We start from the raw sequence: 23,473 nt of genomic DNA, 5'->3' as shown, positions 1-23,473 counted from the left end.
CTCTCCCTGCCCAACAATTCATAACTGTAAAATATCAAATAACTTCTTTTCCCGTTTTACGATGTAACAATCTGACAAAAATTGAGGATAATGGTCCAATTACTCTCGATTTGTTAATACATATTCGCGTGCCGAAAGTAATAATCAGGAAAAAGTTTAAATTACAGCGGTGACTAATATATTTGTACTTCTGAAGTTTCAACGCATTTGCTTTTGGAGGAACAGTAACTTAAGCATGCGTTGCCGTTGTTTTTGAAAAAAATATAAAATTGATTTTTTTTATAATTGAAAAATGTGATCGTGAAGTGACAAGTAATAGTGGTCTGCTTCATTGTGAGATTTGTTAATTGCTCGAGAGGGGCTGTGTCTAATATTGCCTAGTTGTTTCGAACAACTCGATACAAAAGCTAAATAATTATGAGGGCCTATGCCTGTCTTTATTATATGTTAATAGATACGTAATTTCATATTGGCCCTCCTATAGATTTGAGGTCTGTCATATTGGTCGAGGCGGGACCAATATGAAAAAAGAGGCACAATATGGTTCGAACCAGGGCCAATACGGCATCATAACTTCCGGTCATTTGACGCTGCCATTTTGAATTAGAAATTATCACTTCATTATCCTGCTGGATTATTTATGCATATGTACCTAAACATGTAATTAACCGATTTAAAAAAAACTTAGAATAAAGTAGTGAAACTTGATTTTGATTTGGCATATCATTCAAATAAAATCACAAGCTCTAAAGAGCTTCAGACCAAATATAAAAACATACATTACGTAACATAAACCAGACAAACTAGAATCAAAGGATGTGCACATAGAAAACAAAACAAAGAGGAATCCAACATTACTATGATATGCAAACCAATAATTTATTTCACGTGGCAACCCTATTGTAAAGCTTAAAACAAAAGAACAGAATATAATTTCAATGGCACGATTGTATATCTAAAATGTTCTTTCAGAATTGTGATATTTCAGGAACTTTGATCACCAGGACTAAAAGCTGCGGAAACACAAGAAAACATCTTCCTTTTTTATACAAAAAGGATATTTAAGACTGATTAATGCAAACAAACCTACATGTTCTTGACAAAATACGAAAACGACTGTTCCACAAATCATCTAGTTGAGTTGGTTAATAAAATTGTCAATAAATATGTAATTTCATATTGGCCCTGTTATAGGTTTCGGTCAATCATATTGGCCTCGACAGCCGTATTGGCCCTCGGCGATGCCCTGGGGACCAAAACGATCGCCGCGACCAATATGACAGACCTCAAATCTATAAGAGGGCCAATATGAAATTACATATTTATCAACATATAATATTTTTTTCTTTATTGGTAATTATAATATGCATGTTGGAATAATAGAGGAGACACTCTCTATAATATCATCAGTGAATGATCTAGAGGGGATGCAGGGGGTTGGCAGCCCCCTTTTATTGGAAAATTTGTCATTTTCATGAAGAAATTGACTAAAAATGGCAAATTATGTCATAGCATCCCCCCTTTTCTGAGGAACTCGGCTGGGATCCCTCCTTTTTGAAAATGTCTGTATCTGCACCCTAGTACCATCATGTTGTGTAAATAACAAAATGATTTTCTTAAAGACGATGTTAATCATTATACATGTATATGTCCATAGTCTCTCTTAATTCTTTTAAAAATGGGCATATATTTAATTCCATATATGTATGCATGTGATGAGACTTTGATAAACTATTGAAACTTGATACTGCAAAAAAAAACTGTCAGCAGTTTTGAAATTTGTTTTGAATAAAAAAAACATACCAATCGCGAAAGCAAATGCCATTAACCTTAAACTAACTCCGAAAACGGAAAAAAAGTTTCGCTCGACGTTAGCACATTTTTTCTGTTATGTATTTCTTCAATTGTTTACTTAATATCACTCTTAAATTGGTATTTTTTCCTATTTTACAATAAAGAGAAAAAAATTGTTACTATTTTTTTTACTGTTTCACTAAACAAACAAAACAAATTGTTGTAAAAATGTCAAAGGAAATAGGTAAGTGAATCTCCAAGGTGTTAAAAAAATAGTAAGTGCATGTTGAGGAGGTAGACCTAGGGTAATGGACATAACTCATGAAATCGGTGATATGTTAGTATCATATTCAATTTCACCAAAGCCTCTCAAGCTTTCGTCTGAAGCAGAATAAAATGAATCCAAGTTAATTAGATGCTTACATAAGATTGATGTAAAATGCTGAATACAAACGTTACAATGATTTTTAAGAGTTGTGTCCCTTATCCTAGGTCCACCTCCTTAAACAAGCTCACGTGTTATCCACACAAGGCCGTGAAAACAAACTTTTTTTAAAATACAATTTTACATTTTATAGTAAGATGTGTGGAAACAATAAATATATTTTACGGTAATCCTGACAACTTTCTCTCTCAAAGTTTCTCAATTATTGCCGTCCTTTGATAACTATAATTCACATATACATGTATTTTACAATTTATTTGTTACGTGACTCATGGGATTTTTTGTACCATTTTTGTGTGTGTGAACGTGTGTTCTGTTTTGTTGTTTTTGTTGTTTTTTTTATTTGTGGTTTTGTTTTATTTTTGTTTTGTTTTTGTGTACGTTACTTTTTGACTATAATATTAACAAAATTGAATTCAAAAACTAAGATTTGAATTGCCAGATTCAATTAATTTTTAGAGAAAATAAAAAAACAATTTCATGTACTGAATATGACAAAATGTCAATTGGTCTAGTTGCGTTATATCAATCGATATCACTCTAGAATGGTCAAGTGTCGCTGGGGTCATATGGTTCTTCACATATCATGCTTTTCATTGTTGTTGCATGCTCATAGAAATTCATACGAATCATGATTCATTCTTTTAGCACGCCATCTTGAAGAGAAAGTTGCACTGAATAAACTACTTACCTGCCGTGATACGTGAGCGACTGTAAATTTCTTCTATTTGTATAATGGAAAAGTATATGTATCTGTCAGAAGGACTTAAATCCAAATTTAAATTCATTTTAATTATTCCATTTTTTTCCGATGCAGTCGGTAGTTTCGCTTTTCACCCCTTGACCTTAAAGACGCTCTTCCATGGAAACGCAAGTCACCTGATCAAAATTTTGTTTCTCGATTGGCCAAATACTGATTACTTGGTGGAAAAAAAACTGTATCGAAAATTAAAATTGCGTGCCATGTGTTATTTCCCGAATGCAATTTAGAAAATTATAAGTAAAAGGAACTGCGTCGGCTACCTTATTTTTAAAGATAGTACTTGTTGTCTGTTAGTTTATTTTAACCTCATCGACTCAGGACAAGGTTCAATACATTATTATCTGTGACAGACTGAAAATGTGCCACACAGGTTTTACATAACAAGCTGCGAACTACAAAAATTGTGCCACAGTTTCATTTTCATAATCTTCGAAGGTTTCTGTGTAATTTCTGACCCATTGTACAGTGATAAGCTGAAACTTGATATTGGTACTTGTGCTTCCATGTTTTCATCACACCTTTCTCTATATTAATACAATGTTTTGTGGTTACTCGTATTGAACATACCATTGCTATCCAGTGTATTATCTTAAAATCGTGTTGGAACTTCATTTCAAAGGATGTTTAAATTTTACTAAACATTTCTGTATCATTTGGGTTGTAGATATTGTATTCGAAAATTGCACATACTTTTTAAACTTTTGTACTCAAGTTTGGTCGAAATAACCCTAAAGTGTCAGTCTCTGTACGAATCAGGCAGTCGATGAAACATGGTATAAAACAAAACATCATTTTGATAGTGTAATTTGACTATTTGTACCATCAGAACACGATTTTTCATATCATGCTGGACCATTGAGTTACAATTTCATTGAAATGCACTGAAAATAAACATTTCAAGGCCAGATAACTCTGTCAAAAACCTGATTTTTCTCAGATTCTATTGAAATATTCCTGCGCAAAGCCTGTGGTGCAGAGATCAATTAATGGTCTTTTCAAATAAAGAAAGTATCCTTGAGTGATATTACATTGTCAGATCGGTGGGGTTTTGACATGCATGTTTCTGATTTTTTCCAGTTTGCATGATTCTTAAAAACACTTACAGTTAAATGCACCATAGTTATGTAAGTCAATAAATACCTATTCAAATCGTGGGATCGACATGTAATTAGGTCGATTGCATAAAAAACACAATCTAATAACAATAATAATAATTTAAAAATGTGTAGTTAGGCTCTTTAAAGTAACTTGAGCCATTCTTTCATGAAAACAAATGGGAGGGAAGAGCCTTTCTTTTTTACCATTTTATTGTCCCCAAAAAGTTATGTGGGTGTATTTACATCACATTAGACAGCGGAATAAAGATGTTTTTGTTTTATTGGGTTACGATCGGGCGCCTAATCTAGGGGAGTGCAACGTAATTATCTTTGTGATGCTTTATGAACCTGTTTGTGCTTTCTTAGCAAACTTTGATCAGACTTGCAAGCTCTGGTATGGATGGTGCTAGTATTTTATTAGAAAAGATTGCAATATCTTGAATCAGTGAAGAAATAATCGCTGTTATGTGGTATACACTGAAGTCTTAAGTATCAGTCTTTGTAGGAATCATGCAAACTCTGTAAAATGTGATACACCTAAAAAGGCTACATAATTTTATTTTTGTTATTCAATTGCTTTATAAATCTATATGATGACTTCATTCCAATCTATCTGCTCTTATGAAATAATCCACATGGAAATTCCTATAGTTTCTATTGTATTTTATCGTCATTTACAGAGTTATCTCCCTTAATTTTAAATTCTACAGTACATTCTTTTTTTATCTCCTGGTTATATGGAAGGCCACATGTTAATCACTGTTCACTATAACATTTTTACCAAAATATCAAAAATAAAAATATATGTAGGCCTTCCAACCACGAATCACATTTTGCATGATTCTTACATGAAGTGCTACTTAATACATAGCACAGCGTGTTATTTATACGTACCTTTCACATTTATTGAAATTTTTATTTTTGGTTAATCAACATTCGAATGTACATTTGTGCCAGGCCGGTGATATTACAAAACGCAAGCAAAATGTGACGTGATTAAGCTCTAGTTTCAGTATATCTGTAGGTCAGATATACTAATTATAGTATAGACCCTTTTATGGCAAGTTCATGAGCATACTCAATATATACTTCCGCGATGTAGGACTTGAGAGGAACAAAATAATTTTCCTTGAGAAACTGTACATTGAGCATGCTCTACAATCCCTGAGCTATAATACAAAAGGGTGTTTTTCTCAAAATTACTACCTGATAAAGGGAAACTCTGGTAACGAACACACAAATATTCCTGTTACTGAAGGTATTTTCTGTTATCCTTTATAGTTTTTTTTTAACTTAACCATCTCAGCCTTTATTACATTTAAAATAAACCAATTTAATTTTTCAATTATGCATACACAGGCATAGAACGTCAATTTAAAAATAATTTAATATTAAATAGTATTAATGCTATAGACAGGCATTACACGAGCTACATGTACCTACAAAGTTAAAACGACATGGTGTTCTAATAAGTATTTACATCTATATACAAAGTAGTGTTCAATACTGTTTGGAAAATGCAAGCTAGACTTTAAGCCGACATCATCTGACTACAATTCAACGTTGGTGACCAACTAAATAATACTGTGCATTCTTTTATCTTAATCCCTTTTGGGATTATCATTTCTCTGGTCCTACGAAATACTATGGATATCGTTCGTCTCTTTGGATTTCATGTGTTTCAGTGTCTCAAAGTCAAAAGAACTATAAGAAGTCATGCATGTTGGTACAAGTTGATGCACTTCTTTTGTTGTTCTTAATTTGGGACTTCTATTGAAGCTGAAAGCAGCTGATTTTGACCACGAAAGCTAAAGCTTTTTGATCAAAAATATATCAAGCGGGTGGAGGCGTTGCTAATCTTGTGGGTAATGGTTTTGTTGTTGGTTCTCGTGTGGTTGTTGTCGAGGTAGTTGTTGGCGTAGTGCTAGTGGTCGTCGTTGGCGATGTAGTGCTGGTGATTGTCGTTGATGGCGTAGTGCTAGTGATCGTCGTCGATGGTGTAGTGCTAGTGGTCGTTGTTGATGGTGTAGTGCTAGAAGTCGTCGTTGATGGGGTAGTGCTAGTGGTCGTCGTCGGTGGGGTACTGCTAGTGGTTGTCGTTGATGGAGTAGTACTAGTGGTCGTCGTTGGGGTAATGCTAGAAGTCGTCGTTGATGGAGTAGTGCTAGTGGTTGTTGACGGAGTAGTACTTGCTGTCGTTGTGGTAGTTGTCTCTGGGATGGTGGGAGTCGTCGTTGGCGGAGTAGTACTAGTTGTAGGAGACGTGGGGGTTGTAGGTGTTGATGCGGTGATAGTCGTTGTTGGCAAGGTAGTATTTGTTGTAAAAGGAGTTATGGTCGTAGTTATCGGTATGGTGGTAGTCGTTGTTGACGATGTAGTCGTTGTTGTTGTAGACGGGGTAGTGATTGTAGTTGTTGCTGTTGTGGTAGTCGTTGTTGACGGGGTAGTACTTGTTGTTGTAGACGGTGTTGTGGTCGTAGTTTGTGTGGTGGTAGTCATCGTTGATGGAATTATGCTTGTTGTTGTTGATGGAACTGTGGTAGTTGGTTTTGTTTTGGTAGTCGTTGTTAAAGGAGTAGTGCTTGTTATCGTTGACGGAACGGTGAAAGTTGTCGTAAGGGTAGCATCCGTAGTTGTCGGTTCTGTAGTGGTAGTCGTAGATGTGCTAGTTATTTTTCGTGTAGTTGATAAAGGTATAGTTGTTGATTGTGTTGTGGTAGTTGTTGATGGAATACTTTGTGGGGTTGGAGGTTTTGAAGAAGTTGTTGTCCTCCAAGTAAAGAACGTTACTGGCTGAATTGGAGGCATTGTTCTCCAAATCCATGACGATGTCGTAAACTTTGGTGTCGCCGAACCAGGTGATTTAGTGATAGGTACGTATTTCGTAGTCGTTTCTTGGGTTAATGTTACTATGTCAATAGGTGGTAAACTAGCGGTAGCAGTGTATGGGGTTGTTGGTGTAGGGTTAGGTTCAGTTGGCATTGTTATAAATACTCCATCTGACGACTTCGCAGTAGTGTCTTCATTTGGTATTATATTTGGAAGTGTAACAACAACTCCGCCTTCTGATTGGGTCGATTGTGGTACAGATGGTGACGTCACTGGTTTGGGAGATGTATTGTAGCCAGGATGTTTTGTAAAGAGATCAAAGATACCAGAATCGCATCTAAAGAACTCAACCTACAAAAAAGAGATAAATATAGACAAAAAAACAAGTATTTTCCTTTCGTTTTGGTCATTTCAAGTACGATTCAAACAGAAAACCAGTGATGTTCTTATGCGCATAATGATTGTATTGTAATGAATTTATCCTTGATTCACTTTCTGCGCAAACGTAAGAAAACTTATGACGTGATTACTTTCGATAATATTTGAAATTACCTTTGAATCCCACAGAAAAATAAGGTTTATACATATGACAAAAACAAATATTTTCATTTCGTTTTGGTCCGTTTCGATATTAGACTAAGTACGATTCAAACAGAAAACCAGTGAAGTTCTTATGCGCATAATGATTGTATTGTAAAGATGCTAAATTAAATATGTTTCGATCAAAAATTTTCCTTGATTCACTTTATGTGCAAACGTAAGAAAACTTGTGAAGTAATTACTGAGGATATTTGAAATTTACTTTGAGTTACACTGAAGAAACTGGTTTATACATATGGCAAAATGTGTATTATAATTGGTTTTGTGAGAAAAAATTCAATGTGGCTCGAAAATCGAGCCGACACGTATTGGATGTAGAAACATTTCGAACAACGATAAAGTCTGGTTTCAAAACGATTTTCTTCATATATTACACGACAGCAGTTTTTATTACATTGTTTCAGGTTATTTGTTTTTATTCTATATTAAAATAATCTATTAGTATATTTTTCTTAGTGTAAATATTACCTCGTCTATGTGTCCTATAAAGTTCCGGAAACCTTCACCGTGACCAATTTGTAAGGCACATGTTGTCTTTTCTATAGCACCTAAAACAAAATAAACATATTTTTTACATACTTTGTATACGTAGTGACTGATTTTAACAGGTTATAATGTCAATCTCGCAATGTGATTCCGTAGTTTCACGAAAATGGGTACTAGTTAATTTTCCATTTAGATGCATGGAAACTTGGCAATTTACAGAGCGTCAAGTTTAATATTAAAAGTAAACATCTTTCTGTGAAAGAAAATACCGATAAAAAAATAAAAGAATATATTTTTACATGACAAAAATATTAAGAAAGTCGTAAATAGAGGATTTTTTATTGCAAAGCAGCGTTTCGAGATCCCGGAAGTAAACAATGAAATATAAAGGTCGATCTCCGGATTTCAATACTTTCTACATCGGAAATTACGGTCAGGAAATCGAAACTAGAACGTATTTGGTTTTGCTATCTTTGGAACTGCTATACTTTATTTTTTAACATTTCTGTCCATAATCAGTAACCTTCATAACATGTAATCATAAATAAAAATATAAGTTTGAATAATAATAAATATATTGTGCTCGTTATTTTTTTTACAGTGAATAATGTAGTCAACTTTAGGTAATAGAGGTGGACTTCCATAGTTCAACTGACTACCACCTGATGTCTTAAGTAGTTACAGTAATAGGACAATTTACAAGAAGAGTTAAACTTTCTATAATTACGTAGGTACTTTGTCTAAATTTGACCTAAAGTTTTCAAAATTCATTTGCAATTGTCCAGTTAACTACATGAGGATGCGCATCAGGTTATTATCATTTCAAAAGAAAACCAATTTTTGTTAAAAAAAATGTTTTCACAAGGAAACCTACCAGCTGCCTTAGCGGTCCTGGACTGCCCATTTACCCAACCATGAAGATTACCCTCCGAAATATAATAAACAACTTCGGTCCATTCCGATTGCTGTAAAAAGAAATTAAAAACAATAAAATTAAAGGATATATTTTACGTATTGAATAACTTATATTTATTGTACATGCATGCATTAAAACAGGATTTACAGATTTACCGACCATATATATTCTTGAATTATGGCTTTATTCATCTTCGAGTTAATTTACTGGTATTGTTTAATGTACCCGCTTTACGTTGTGACGTTACGCACGCTATTGCGGCACATACGGTAACATCAGAATTCGACGTTTGTCGACACTTTTCGTTTCTTGCTTGCTTGTTTATTGAAACACGTGTACAGTAAAGCAAAATATACAATAATTTTTAATTAGTAGCAATTAAAACATCTTCAACATTTCTTAAAAAATCGAAAAGATTAATTAATTTGATTATCAGTACTACCGGCAAATTAAATTTGCACATGCATGTGTACCGCAGCGTGGATTTCAACCGCCACATATACGCACACTCTGTCTGGCTAGAGAGGGAACATAGCAACGTTCTCCTGCGATAAGTTAAAATGTGCATTTTGATATACATGTATGATTTTGTGTTACATGTACCTATAGCAAAATTTGGACCTTTCACAACTTGGTATTTCGATTGAAAGAGCTTTCTATCCATTAGAAAATCGGGCTTTCATCAACACCCATTATATAGCCCTCCTTGATTTTCTTTTCATTTGCTCATTTGCGTTTTCCTAAATAAAAAATGTTTATGACTCCCTTTTCTGCATTCATTTTATCTATTAGCATTCTGCTTTTCTACACATTTTTTGTCAAGTTCTGTCAACCCTATTTTGCGTTCAGTCATTCTACTCCAATCGAATTCCTATAAACTAGAAGAATTTATTCTATTCTTTTTTTGGTTTATTTTTTCGTTTGTTAATAACACAAACTACAGATACTTTTAATCTTTTTATATCCCTTTGATTTCGATTTGTTTTTGTCGCTTTCAGTTGCATGTTCTATACTTGTAATTGCAGAGACGAGTATAAGTGCCTAGTTCGTGTTATCTAAAGCGGAAATTATTTCCGTTTTCTTTCCCCATTTCCCCATCGACGGAAAGCGTTCCAAACGTTCAAAAAGTGAAAGTTCGACAAATCGCTAGACATTTGTTTTGTTCGAATTTTATCGTTTTAAACGGTTTAAACCATAACAAAATTAAATGTGTGTATTCCTAAGTGTATGTACAATTACAAAGTATCATTATTTTATAGAAGAAATTGCCAATGGATTGTAGCATTGTGTTGGAACATGACATTTTCTCAACGAACCCGGAAAATATTGACATCTTGACATTTCGCTAGACATTTTCAAAAAACGACGTAACTTGTTTGTTTGTACTGAAAATTTTATCAAATGGCTACGTAGAATTGCTGAAGTATGTACATTTATTAAGAAATATTAATCGGAAAAGAATATTGTGTAAATAAGTTCTTATATTAATAACAGAATTTGATTACTGAACACTTTTATAAATCTGACCATTTACCAACACTTTCATTTTTTGCATTGAATATTTTTTTGCCTGAAATTAATGCAATTTCGATAATTATCTCAAAAAGAACATATGAAATTATTCTTCGTTGCAAAATTTGGCGAATTTCGTACCCTCTGCAATAGCGCAATTCACTATTTTCGCGTTTTTAAACCTGCACTGTGTTACACCTGACATACGGAATTTTGACGTTTTTTTCGGGTTTTTTGGAAATTTTAATTGATTATAAAGAATTAGAAGTACCATTTGTGACAAATATTCAGAACTTATTATTTGTTCTGATTCCAACAGTACACAGCTTTCACATAATCACCGTTTTGATCGTTTACAATAGTCATTTATATGTTAGATAGGTGCGTTTTTTCAACCCAGCCGCAATAGCGTGCGCAACGTCTAGTTACGATGCTATCATGCAAAACTATAGCATTTAAGTTTCAAAATCTTATCGCGTTGCCTTTAGCATGTTTAGGATAGAGACTTTTTTTTTATTTCCTCTCGTGCTACCCAGGGTCGAACCCAACGGGTTATCGCATGTGCATGTACATTGGGGTACTGAATGGCTATGTTTTGTATGTAGATTGGTAGTTGGCCAAAATAACGGATATCTTATTGTAGATACTTTTAAGCCGATCAGATGATTAAAAAAAAAAAAACAATAAGATGCGCTTGTACTGGGGAAATTTTACACCGATTAGACTCAACATTAATCTAGCTGAGGATATTTGCTCTCTATGTATCTTTTGAATTTATATAAACATAATTGATATCGCAGCAATCTGGACTGAATAACCAATTGATATCGTAACTGTCTGGACTTAACAACCTTATTTAAGTTTTGATGTCATAACTAGCAATGAAATGATGTGTGTTTTCCGAAATATTTTATATGAAGACATTGAAGACTATTTTATATTAAAAAAAACTGGAAAAAAAAAATAAATGCCTATCCACGACAATATAAAATTTTGCAGGGGCGGATCCAGACACTATGAAAAGGTGGGGGTGCCAATCGGGGTTCCTTAGAAAAAGGAGGGGGTTCTATGACATTATTTTCTCTTTTTTTTTTCAATTTGACACATGAAAATGACAAAATTTCCAATAAAAAGGCGGTGGAAACCCCTGCACCCTCCCCTGGCTCCGCCACTGTTATGAAATAAGACTTCAGCATTTAAGTTTGCTATATAAGGTAAAACGTACCATATTACAATTCTTAAGGCCTTGATCGCCGAAACAGCACTCAAAACAAAAATCAATCAATCAATCAAAACGAACTTATTTATAATAATCTTACATCAACTAAAAGTTTCAGGATGTAAATCAAAACGTACAGTTCTTGTCATTCGATAGAAGAAGGTGCACTGTATCTAATATTTTGATTTAATTCGTTAATTTCACAAATTTACGGACATAGTCAGCTTTACGCCATGGAAGTGGAATATTAGGTCAATTATACTAACAAACGTTTAAAAACATGGCACGTCTGAATGTGTGTCAGAATACAACCTACATACCAAGCGTGCCGAAAAGCTACGAACTTCCGAAACCTGAGTTTGAAAAATGTGTAGCACCTGTTAACGTCATGTAATTAAGAGAATAATTAACCTTTCACTCATTCATATATGTCACAAGGCTAAACCATGGTCTAAGGTGGTGTGTGGTTGACAGAGGACAATCATTGAGAGACAGACGGCATCACTGACAGCTTGAACAATGAAACCGTTGGACTTCAGTGAGACTAATTGATGTGTACTTTTGATACTCATAAATCAAAACTTTTATACTTTCGGCCGACTACATAAGAAAAACGTAAAATTGAATCCATCATTTTAGGACTTATCTATTACTGTTTTACAACGTACCGATGTCGGAATATGAAATCCAACCGTTGTGTCTTCTCCGGTTGTTTCCAAGGCAAATCCTACACCCTGGTTACCTATCGTCAATCGAACAGACCCAAGGTCCCCACAATCACCGTTATTGATTAAGCTCTGTTCTCTTTGATCTAATGATGGATAATAGGCTTTCTTATATCTTATTCGAAACCCAAAATTACTGCCCAGCTCAGCATTTGTAAACTGTGGAATCACAAGTCTAGCGCTTCCATTTAAATAAGCTGCCCCATCTTTCACGGCAACGTTTTCACTTCCGACAAACACGTCATTTTCGGTGCTATCCTTCACGTCGCCGTTGAACTCCAGTAACATAACAGGCTTGCATTCTGAAATATTTTATTAAACTTATGATTGCAGGAGTGGTTTTAGTTTTGACACTTGCTTAAAGGCGGAATTCACGACTTAAAGTTACATGGCATGATATTTGTCCTGTCTAAATTTTAAAAATGGTTTACTTGAACAATGAATGCAACAAAGGATCATTTAGTTGAGATATCATTATTTTGTCAGATTTTTTGCTTTTGAAATTACTTTTTTGTCTTATTTGTACCTTTAGGAATATGTTGTTTCGTAGAGGTCAAAGAGCAGGAACATTCTGCAACGCTGAACTTAGTACCGGAAGCGCAATCCATTTTCACCCATCCGTAACCAGTTACATATTGTTCGAAAAGAGTAGGATTGCTGTCAACGCTGCGTTTGTCACATTCTGAAACAACATTGTAAGAAAAAATAAGAAAAGGGTGATATTATATTGTGAAAACTATCTGAACGGAACCAAATTTGGACTTTGAATAAGGTTCGGTATAGAGAGGTGTTCAGTTTACCCAAGTTAGAAATACATTTAAATTAAAAAAAAACAGTAAAGGGGCTTTAAAAGTGTCTGGTGTTGACAGAATTTCGGATTATGCAGGATTCAATTTAGACAAATTTCACTGTAATTTACGAATAAATGCAATGGCCTTTTTTATACTGTACTTCCGCGTTGTTAACTCTTTACACGACTTTCTTGTTTGTATTCTTACATCATCCAATTAAAAGTGTACAGAAGATGATAGAAAGTGAGAAATGGGTTTGTTTAATTTCCCGTGCATTCGTGGATTACACGCTGGTCCAATTTAAATTTTAGTAAACACAAGGAAGAAAATTCCATAACCGAATTTAAAGTTAAAAAATCTGATAAAATTAATAAATCGTTTAAAGAATAGTATCTGCAAAGAGATTGGTTGACATAGAGGTACTCAACTAGTGCATTAGTGGTAAAAATAAAGTAGATCTTGTAACCCAGCAGTAATTGTCTCAAATTCGGTAAACTATTACAAAATGAATTAATCAATCCAAAAAGGACATGTTCTCTTAATACAAAAACATGCATGTTCTTCAGAAACCGGTTATTCTAAAGATGATACGTCATATTGAAAATTGATTGATGCAAACATTGAAGACATAGACTCTTTTTTAGTTAAACAGCAATGCTCTAATTTGTTATGCATACCAAAATGACAAACACCAATTTTATCACATGCTCATGTCACTTATGAAATAATCTTGGTAACCTTTATAATTTGTATATCAAGTGTCATAATTTAGCTGGATTTATGATATTTCACATCTGCATAAAAGCACAGAACTAAACAAAAATATAGCATCTTTTTATGCTGTAGTTCTATAATATTTGAATTCAACAGTGAAAAATGTTTAAGTCCATCACTGCAAATTACAATTTCTAATAAAATTAAGGGAAACAAAATCATAACATGTTTTACAAAATCCGAAATAACAACCGACAAAAACCAAATAAAATACATATCCATGGATAGCATAAATTAAAAGTAGAATGGAGAGTGCAAAAAGGGGGGGGGGTTATAGGATGATATAGTCCATATTTTTGTTAGTATTATAAATGGTGTTGCTGTTGTTGTGATATTGTATTGAAAATACAGATGAAAATATAAAAAAAAATTATATTAAAATTTATCTTATCCTACCTATATATGTCACGAATTCGTGTACTATTAATATGTAACAGTTTCACTGTTATAATCTGAATATCTCACCCGTACTCATGATTTCACAGTCTCTATGTTTTGTTCTACATATCGGGAGATGACGTCAGATAAATAATTCTGTCATATGTTTTTCGAATTTTTCATACATTGTCAGTATCGGATTATCTCACCATACTTCAGATGTAACAGAGTCTAATCGTATTTAGTTTCACGCGTACATACATAAGTGTATGGAGAGTTTCAGAAAGTATAGTTTAATTACGACAAAAATCTGAAGTTAATTTAGTGTTACATTCATTAATGAATTAATTGTTAACGAATTAATTTTGTTTTGAATAGGTTCATCATTACCTGGATTGTCTGTTGCTTTATCTGTATACATAGAACATTCATCTTGACAACTAATGTCCGGAACGCATCCTAATGCAGTCACATAGGCATGTCCTTTTGGGCAACAAACAGGAACCGAATATCCATTGCATTTCCAGTAATTCCTGCACGAGGTCTCACTCGCATAAGATCCGCTTTGTACATTTAAACATTGATCTGAAAATTGAGTTATAATCTCACTCATGGGTCCCATCTTGTCAGGACATTTCACATTTGATTTTTTTTAAAGAACGGCTTTTAGCATCTTTAATATTAGCGCAATATTTTTAGAGTAAGTTAATTAATTTTTTTTATTAGAAATTCATTTAACTAATATAGCTAATATTTATAAGATTTTATTGACTCTCTAGTTTTAAATATAGTTCCAATCATGCTTTCATTTAGGTTCACCTATTATAATTGTTGGTTTGGAAATTCAATTTCGTTTAGGAATAGGCATTTCACGGGGCTAAAACCATTTCAAACATAGAAAACCGAAACGGTTTGCTTTACCATTAAAAAGAGTACATTTTGTCCAATCTAAACTACAAAAGGCACAGCATGTGCTTCCCAAATTACTCAAGTAGTACGTACCATATTTACAGCGCACATCTTTTGTGCCTTGACAAGACAGTATATCCTGGTTCCAATACAGACCCCAAGGACAGGTTCTATAGAAGGCTGTCACTGCACCATTGTCGTCAAAGAAACATTGTACGTACTTATCACAGTCCGTAGGATGACTGTTGTATCCAGCGCCATTCTCCATCTTGCATCCTGAACACGCTCCTAAAATTTAAAATAATCATTGATAGAAAAGTTCATCTTAATATTAGTTTGCCATCGATAAATTATACATGCATAAGTCATCGAATTACCATCTTTAGCTTAATTTGTGAAAAAATAGATTCTGTGACAAACGATTACGAATATATAAATCTGGAAGAGGATTTATTCCCAGGTACCAATTCAGAGGTTACTGTAATAAACGTCTATACAAATGATTACCTTCTGCCATTCTTGCCTCTAATGGTTGACTTATTTGAGCATTCATATTTCTTGGACCCAAGTACTCCGCCTTAATGGGTTCAACTAAACCAAACGAGAAAGATACTGGTATTCCAACGGAGGGGTCATTATATTTAACAGATGTCAACCGAGTGCTAGGTTGATGGGGTAGTGGTGATATACCTCCTACGTTAGACAAATCACTCGTGAATTGGTTCCCTTTGTTCCAAGATTTAGATGTTGTCTCTATCAAGAAAGGCCATGGCGTCGTGAAATCAAGACTAAAGAAATGTCTTGTGTTTCTTTTTGATATTGGATTACGCACGGACGTGTTGTTATCTAAAATTTGCCATGTCGCACCATTATGTACTGACTGAGATGAACCATTTTGCCCCCTAGTTTTGTCAATTACAGAAGGGGTGACTGTGTTATAACTTTCCGATAAAGGTCTGTATTCAACAGTTGCTGGTTTATATTCTTTCGTAACCAATGTTGAATCATCTTCAGTAAAAACATTTTGTACATCCTTGCGAAATGATGAACTTTGTAATTGTGACAAACTTTTGGTATCCTCAGTTACGAACAAAGAATTTTCTGTGAATTTTGTGGTTGCCGATGTGACTTTTTCCTTGGCTTTTTCAATTTTAGAAATTATCCTGTTGCGTATAATAATGTCTTCGTTGTAAACCGATGTACTTCTACTCGGAGGAAGTGTCGAAGGCTTTGCTCTCGCGATATCAACCATCGACGCTCCATCTGTTGTTTGGTATGTTTGAACCACTGATGAAGGCTCTGTGTTGGACAGATTAATATCTGATGATGTATCAACTAAACTTGAGGAATCTGTATAAAACGGTTTAATTTGCGGTAATGTGGTTTCTGCTGACGATGAAGTTTCTAAATCAGATACAATTGGCATAAACAGTGGTGACGTTTGTTCAACTACATGTTGCATACGTGGAAGTGAAAGATTTGGATTTGTTACAAATAATGGAGATTCTGTTGTTGGGAGCACAAAGGAATAAACACTGCCATATGGGCTAGTTAGTATGGGTTCTGAAATTGAATCAACAATAGATGTTTTTTCATTTTTCATGTTGTTTGTATTGACTTTACCGGTTGTTGATTTGTCAGTCACTGACATTATAGAGTCGGTAGTCGGTCGTGTATGTTGGAAATAACCTTTACTACCTTCTAGTTGTTCCGATCTGTGTGCACGGTCATTACTTACAGCCTTCAAAACAGTAGTCATGCTATTGATATCTGTTCTATCTAAACTATCTTCTTCAATCCTATCCTTTGTTTTACTATCATTCTTTTGATTGAATGGTCCGCTCTTAACAAGTGAGACATCTTTTTGTCCTTCTGTTTTCGCCGATTGATCATCGTTAATTTTCATATAATATGATGTTCTCATATTGTCATGATTGACCAAATTTTCTGTGTTACTCGATACTAAAGCCGACGCCATAATATAATCCTTATGTCGATTTTTATCGCTTGCACTAGATGCCTGATTGTTACTATTTCCGTCCTGAGAAACACCAAGTATATTTTTGAATAAGTTAATTTGTGCTTTTGTAAATAAACTATTGCTATTACTGTGTCCTATATTTGAGACAGAGGCACCATTTGAACCCTTATTTCCTGTATGTAATAAGTCTTGTAACAGCCAATTATTCAAATGTGTTTGTTTGTCGATGTAATGATTATTTCTAGATGGTTGATGCAAAGGTCTATTTATAAATCCTGTATAAAATAAATGTGGACTTCGTTACAAAAGAGATTTTTATATACAGTAATGGTAAGTTAGTGAGTAAATAAGTATGCTTTATCTAAAGTCCATGAGAGTATATACAAAATAACAATAGCAAAATGAGCTCTGTAGAGCTCTTTGACCGACTGAAATTTGTTGACAAATAACAAACAGAGGCATAGGAATATATGAATAAAATATGACTGACAAATGAAGAAACACGCAAAAGACATAAGCACATGTGAAATTTAGCATATTCATTTAAGTTTTGAAAAAAGAGATTACGAAATAGCCTGTATTCCAGGCTTCCACATTCAGTCCCCAAATGGCAAGCCCCACTCTGTGCACTGAATAACAGAAGAATGGAGATCAGACACAGAGCTAAATGTAATCATCCATTAAAGTACAAAGACATATAGACGTGCATAACATAATGCAGGTTTTTATTCGTCTCTGCATTGTTCTATTCAAAGCTGTGGACACTATATCATTTATATGTTTTGTATTCAATTTCACATGTACGTGATACGGAAACATAGGTCACTTTTAAGAAATTTGATTTAATTTCATTTTTCAAACATGACATACATATTAATATTTTTTTTACATCTTAATCAATAATTTTTCGACCCTTCATAAATCAAAAGCGCAGAACTCATATATTATTTAGCACCAAAACAAAATGTGAATTGAATGTGCGGGAAAAAAATCGACTTTGAAATATTCGAACAGCAAGGATATCCAGTGCAGATAGACCTCTGTTTAAAAATTCTTGTTTTATTTTGTATTTATTTCCCTTAACTGATAAAAAGCAAGTCAATGGCTAAAATGATGGCATTTAGCAAAGCAAAAAAAAAAACATGTTGATATATTCAATGATACAAAAGACTTTGAAGAAGTTTTCACATATATATTTATCTTTTATTGTACCTGGTTTGAATTGACAGGTATGATATGTTTATTAAACATCTCAAACATTTATGGAATTATAGGATATGTGAAGGACAGGTAAAGAACCAAATCATATCACATTCATCTATTTTATACACATAAAATTATCAATTACATATGTACTGATTCATTTTTTATTCATACATATTTGCGGTCTTTGATATACATTTGAGTCTGCCGACCTTGTTCGTATAAAAACGATTAAACAAAGGACAAAAACACACATATATATATATAAACGTATAATACGCATTGTCACGAAAGACAAAAATATATGGTAAATTAACAAATTTCAGTTTTCGACGTTACGTCACTTTTTCCTTTTAACTTTATGTATGACGAAAAAAGTTTTCTTTATTTTGCAATGCAGAAATTCATTCTTGTTAGCTTCAGGGAAAATATAGGTGACGTAATAATAAATTGACGCAACACACTTTCATTTTCAAAGACAAATTGAGTTTGTTAGTTTTGTTTCAAAATATATAGTTTGTGGAAAGTGGAAAATGATAACTGTCGCCGGTCGATATGAAATTTACAATACATTATTTTGGTGAAAGAGTGACGAAAACTAAACCAAAAATTGAACAAAACAACTTCAAAATTGTCTTATATGTTATTATTACAAAAACCGGCGGTTTAGTGACAAACCAACAAAATGTAGTAACACATGATGTATTATTTTATCTGCAAGCTTTTGAAATACCTTATACAATATCACTAATAATGTGGTAAAAATAAATCAAAAGAGTGTTAACATATAAAAACAACTCTTACACCATTTTAAGTGTGTCTGATTGAAAATAAATTCTTTCAATGTTTTACAAAATGTTCATTGTATTCTTTAATAAATACAAAATAAATAAGAAATGAAAAAAGGTACCTTTAGGGTTATGCGATATGAAATTGGGACGGCTGACATAGTGATCCGACTAGGAACATTACAAACCGACTTTAAACTAAAGTACTATGTCTAGCCGAAAGTATTAAATTTACCATTATGAACAAACTAAAAAGACATCTTGTAAATGCACAAAACGCAACCATTTATTACTCTAATTTAAAACGACAGAATTTTATCAAAACATAATTATTTTGAATGTCACAAATCGGGGCGTGTTCTTTAAAATACACTTCTGAACATGCATTATAGTTTTTCACCTGAAATATGATTAAAACAATTAAAAGTGACGCAAATGAAGAATATTTTCGTGTTGATGTGGGACACCTTTTTTCTTTGTATTAATTGGCTTTTGTTTTATTACCCATTGTCATGGACATTATCAGGTCATAAAGTAATGATATTCATTTGACCTCTGGTCATTTGTTACATTTCAACTAAACGGTACACGATTTAACGTATTCATGATGGTGCAATTATCGTAAATTTTAGAATTTAATGTTATTTTTCAACAGAAAAAGGTACAAATTTCACTTTGCAAAACGCGTTTTAATACATAGTAATTCAAGTGCGGGATATAGACTTTAATACCAAATGTTTTCTTTTCAATATACTCCTTTATTTAGCATCGAGTTGAATTACTTCATATGCGCATGAAAGAAGTATATTAAGGACCGCAAAGTTTTGAAAGTGTAGAATGTTCATTTAATAACTTTAAAATTATACAATAAGAAATTGTTTCTTTCGCATTGTGAGTTTTAAGTGTAAGTTTTTGTAAGAATCAGGTAAAATGGGAAAAATCTGAGATATGCATGTCAAAAACACATCCAACCTGATATATTAATTTCACTTAATGATGCTTTCTCTGTTTAGAAAGACCACCATTTGGTCACTGCATCACTAGAGTTGCTCATAAATTTTTCAATAGACTGTTAGAAAAATTATCTGCCCTTGAAATGTTCATTTTCAATGCATTTCAATGAAATTATAACTCAATTTACCAAAATGATATGGAAAATCTTCGCCTGTTTTCTTGATTCTATAGGTGCAAATAGTCAAATTACACCTTCAAAGTGGTGGATTTCTTCATATCATGTTTCACCCAACGCCTGATTCTTAGAGAGACTGACACTTAAAAAAAGGTATATATAAACTTTTGGAATAAAACATGTATTATAAAATGTGGCCTATCTTACGTATTTTACGCTTGAAACGAGTGCTGTACGTTAAAATGACTAATGCACAATTCAATGATATTTAGTGAATTACTAATGCTTTTATCCGGAAGATGGAAGTATTTTGTGCAAATATTCAGTAAATATCAATTTTATTATATTAACTGATAGGTAACTTTGTCTTATGACTACTGTCCAAGTTCTGCATATTAAGCGACCTGTGCCTACAATACCGATCTACTTCATTTACCTTGTCATTGGGTGTTAAACAAAAACCTATATAATGTAGATTTGTATTGGATCCTTTCTATTAGGAGCATGGTTGCTACGAGATAAATTTGGTAATAAAAAATACAGAAAAAAAATGGTCTTCAATGTTAAGATGTTGTATAACATATTTACAATTTTAACAATGACAACACATAAACAACTTTTGTATTCCATTTCATTTTCTAATCAAAAATTTAAAATCGATAATATTTATATTATTTGATTTTCACTTTATTTTGTATGAGAAAACATCATGTGAATTTCAAAGGAATGTTCGTTATATGTAGATTTCACATTCATTCTGTGGCAAAATCGATTTGTTAAATTTACGTAAAAATCATTCAAAATTTACATTGAGCCAAAAAATATACAAGTCTTTCAATACATTAGTTTTTAAATCTTGATGTCAATGCTATTAGCTATATTTTATCCACTATCCATCGGCAACACAGAAAAATCAGATGATTAACGGCTAACATTGTAGATTTATAGATTAACTTATCGAAGAACAATACAGATAGACTTGTAGCAAGTCTTAATTGCAAAGATTTTTCTTAATTTGTATGCTTCAAATTCAAAACTACATGTAAAATATCAAAAAAGACTTTACCTTGATTGTTGCTGTGCATTCCAAGAGCCCATAACAGCTCCTCTTCTAATTCAAATAAATTATAAAAATCTGGAATTCCTATAATCACTTCTGAATTTACTATCCAGCAAATTAAATAAATAATCCAATTCATGGCGCTGAAAAGACATAAGAACGTGTAAGCATTTTTTAATTTTTTTTATAAAAGTAACCTCCATACTTTGTTTGTGTCGTCTATGAAAAGGTCCAAGACTGTCTAAAATTACCAAATATATATTTAGTTATAATTAAAACAAATTGTACAAAATAGGTGTTTACTTTAACTAAATGTTTCCTAATGTTTGTTGTAGAAATCTAATATATCCTTATTGTCATAAGGGAAAATGGGAAAAAACTTACCTATTCAAATTTTAAGATTGTTACTAACTTCTTTTCAGCGACTTCAACTTTTTAATTGGTAAACAAACATGTCGAAAGTTTATATTACATGCTACCTATCCTATACCGACGCATACTGACGTGTCCTCTGAACTTAGCCTCATGTCAAAAAGTTAATAAATTGGGACAGTTTGTCCTATTACACCTTTCCATAAAACCACAGGTGCGCGCCAATACACTTCTACCGTTATGTTTATCTAATGTGAATTAGACAATTCTAGAAAACTGTTGGGGTGACCACGAAACTTGAGTGATTTTCTCATTACGAGAACATAAAAAGCGTAGTTTTATTGCCAAGATTATTATTCGAGGGCCTATAGATAATTCATTAGAAAGTGCACGTTTTATAGTGTTTTTTTCTAAGCAAAGCACGTTAGACGTATGATATGAACTGACATCAAGTTATCTCCCCTTGTCCCTGCAGTTACGTATTTGCCGGCAAATGTCTCAATTCTGCAGTTTTATAACATTAGAAATATTGTCTATATAAATGACGTATAGTTTTTTATTGTCACGTCTGCTATTCGTTTACAAACTTTACTGCGAACGTATTATTGTTCGTTGGGTACGAATTTTCGTGGTTTTCGTGGGTAGCCCATACCACGAAATTTGGTCCCAACGGAAAAGAGATTTCCACTTAAGTGTATACTGAAAACCTCAAAAGCACAAATTCAAGAATCCACGGACTCGTGTTTCTTCCCTTATCCACGAAAATTGGTATCAACGAATTAAAATACTTTCACAGTACTTGATCAATCTTTTTTTTATATAAAATGAAACTTGTCTAAACCAATCTTCTTTTACACGTTAGAATTGGCTTGGATAAGAATGTTTCAGTGGATTCCCATTTACTTTTGTTTCTTCTTTCGTTTTAGTTTGGTTATATCATGTTCTCTGTTGGTTGTGTGTTTATTTTTCTCTGTCGAGTATTCCTTGGATTGTATTATTTTGATTTCCGTTCGAACCCTTGTCCCTTTGATGATTTCATTTAAGGACGTAGACCTAGGGTAAGGGACACAACTCTTACAAATCATTGGAATGTTTCTATTCAGCATTTTACACCATTCTGGTATAAGTACCAAAGAAACTTGGACTGATTTCATTCTGCTTCAAATGAAAGCTTGATAGGCTTTGGTAAAATTTAATATGATACAAACATATTATTGATTTCAAGAGTTATGTCCCTTAGCCGAGGTCTATTTCCTCAAGCGATGATCGTTTGTACAATACCTGTAAAGTGAATACATCTACAAATTTCTACAAAATACAATTTTGTTGGCCTTATGTATTAAAGGGTTTTAGGGAGAACACTTTGTACATTTTCGATTGGTCATTCCTTGTTTGTTTGTGAGTTTAGCATTTTAATGTTACTCATGATTTGAAATATGCAGCCTTTTGATCAAGTTAAAATTGGGAAAGAGAATTCCAAATTACTTGAATATATGGTAATAAAAACAAAGTATAAAAAAGATGACAATGTTGTAGAACTTAACTTCTTTCTGAAGGTAAAACTAGGATAAGGAAGATAACTTATAAAATCAGTGATATGTTTGTTTTATATGCAATTTCACCAAAGTCTCTCAAGCTTTCCTTTGAAGCAGAATAAAATGAATCCTAGTTAATTGGTTGCTTACATAAAATTGATGTACAA

At 33.0% G+C, this 23,473-nt stretch overlaps 1 protein-coding gene across 1 annotated transcript; it reads right to left on the bottom strand.

The window, feature by feature from the left end:
- Positions 1 to 5,803: 5,803 nt before the first annotated feature.
- On the bottom strand, positions 5,804 to 21,922 carry LOC148610294 (uncharacterized). Its single transcript, XM_088542636.1, has 10 exons — positions 21,784 to 21,922; positions 21,406 to 21,542; positions 15,746 to 17,494; positions 15,332 to 15,526; positions 14,720 to 14,914; positions 12,913 to 13,068; positions 12,330 to 12,688; positions 8,889 to 8,979; positions 7,997 to 8,076; positions 5,804 to 7,279 (listed from the first exon to the last, which is right to left on the bottom strand). The coding sequence occupies exons 2-10, from the start codon at positions 21,536 to 21,538 to the stop codon at positions 5,933 to 5,935; spliced, it is 4,305 nt and encodes a 1,434-aa protein (XP_088398762.1). The 5' UTR covers positions 21,539 to 21,542; positions 21,784 to 21,922; the 3' UTR covers positions 5,804 to 5,932.
- Between the last annotated feature and the right edge of the window lie 1,551 nt (positions 21,923 to 23,473).

Source organism: Perna viridis, chromosome 8, assembly GCF_037379345.1.
Source record: "Perna viridis isolate PV_CMFRI_1.1 ecotype Kerala chromosome 8, ASM3737934v1, whole genome shotgun sequence".
Taxonomy (NCBI): Eukaryota; Metazoa; Mollusca; class Bivalvia; order Mytilida; family Mytilidae; genus Perna; species Perna viridis.
The sequence above is the reverse complement of the archived record's forward strand: the minus strand, read 5'-3'. Positions and strand labels throughout refer to the sequence as shown.

What these genes read in the sequence shown, in the direction of transcription:
- LOC148610294 (XM_088542636.1), bottom strand. Translation starts at nt 21,538, where the DNA reads ATGAATTGGATTATTTATTTAATTTGCTGGATAGTAAATTCAGAAGTG. An exon ending in GAAACAACATATTCCTAAAG is followed by an intron (nt 12,689 to 12,912) that starts GTACAAATAAGA and finishes AAAATATTTCAG; the next exon opens with AATGCAAGCCTGTTATGTTA. An exon ending in CAGGACCGCTAAGGCAGCTG is followed by an intron (nt 8,077 to 8,888) that starts GTAGGTTTCCTT and finishes ATTTTGTTTTAG; the next exon opens with GTGCTATAGAAAAGACAACA.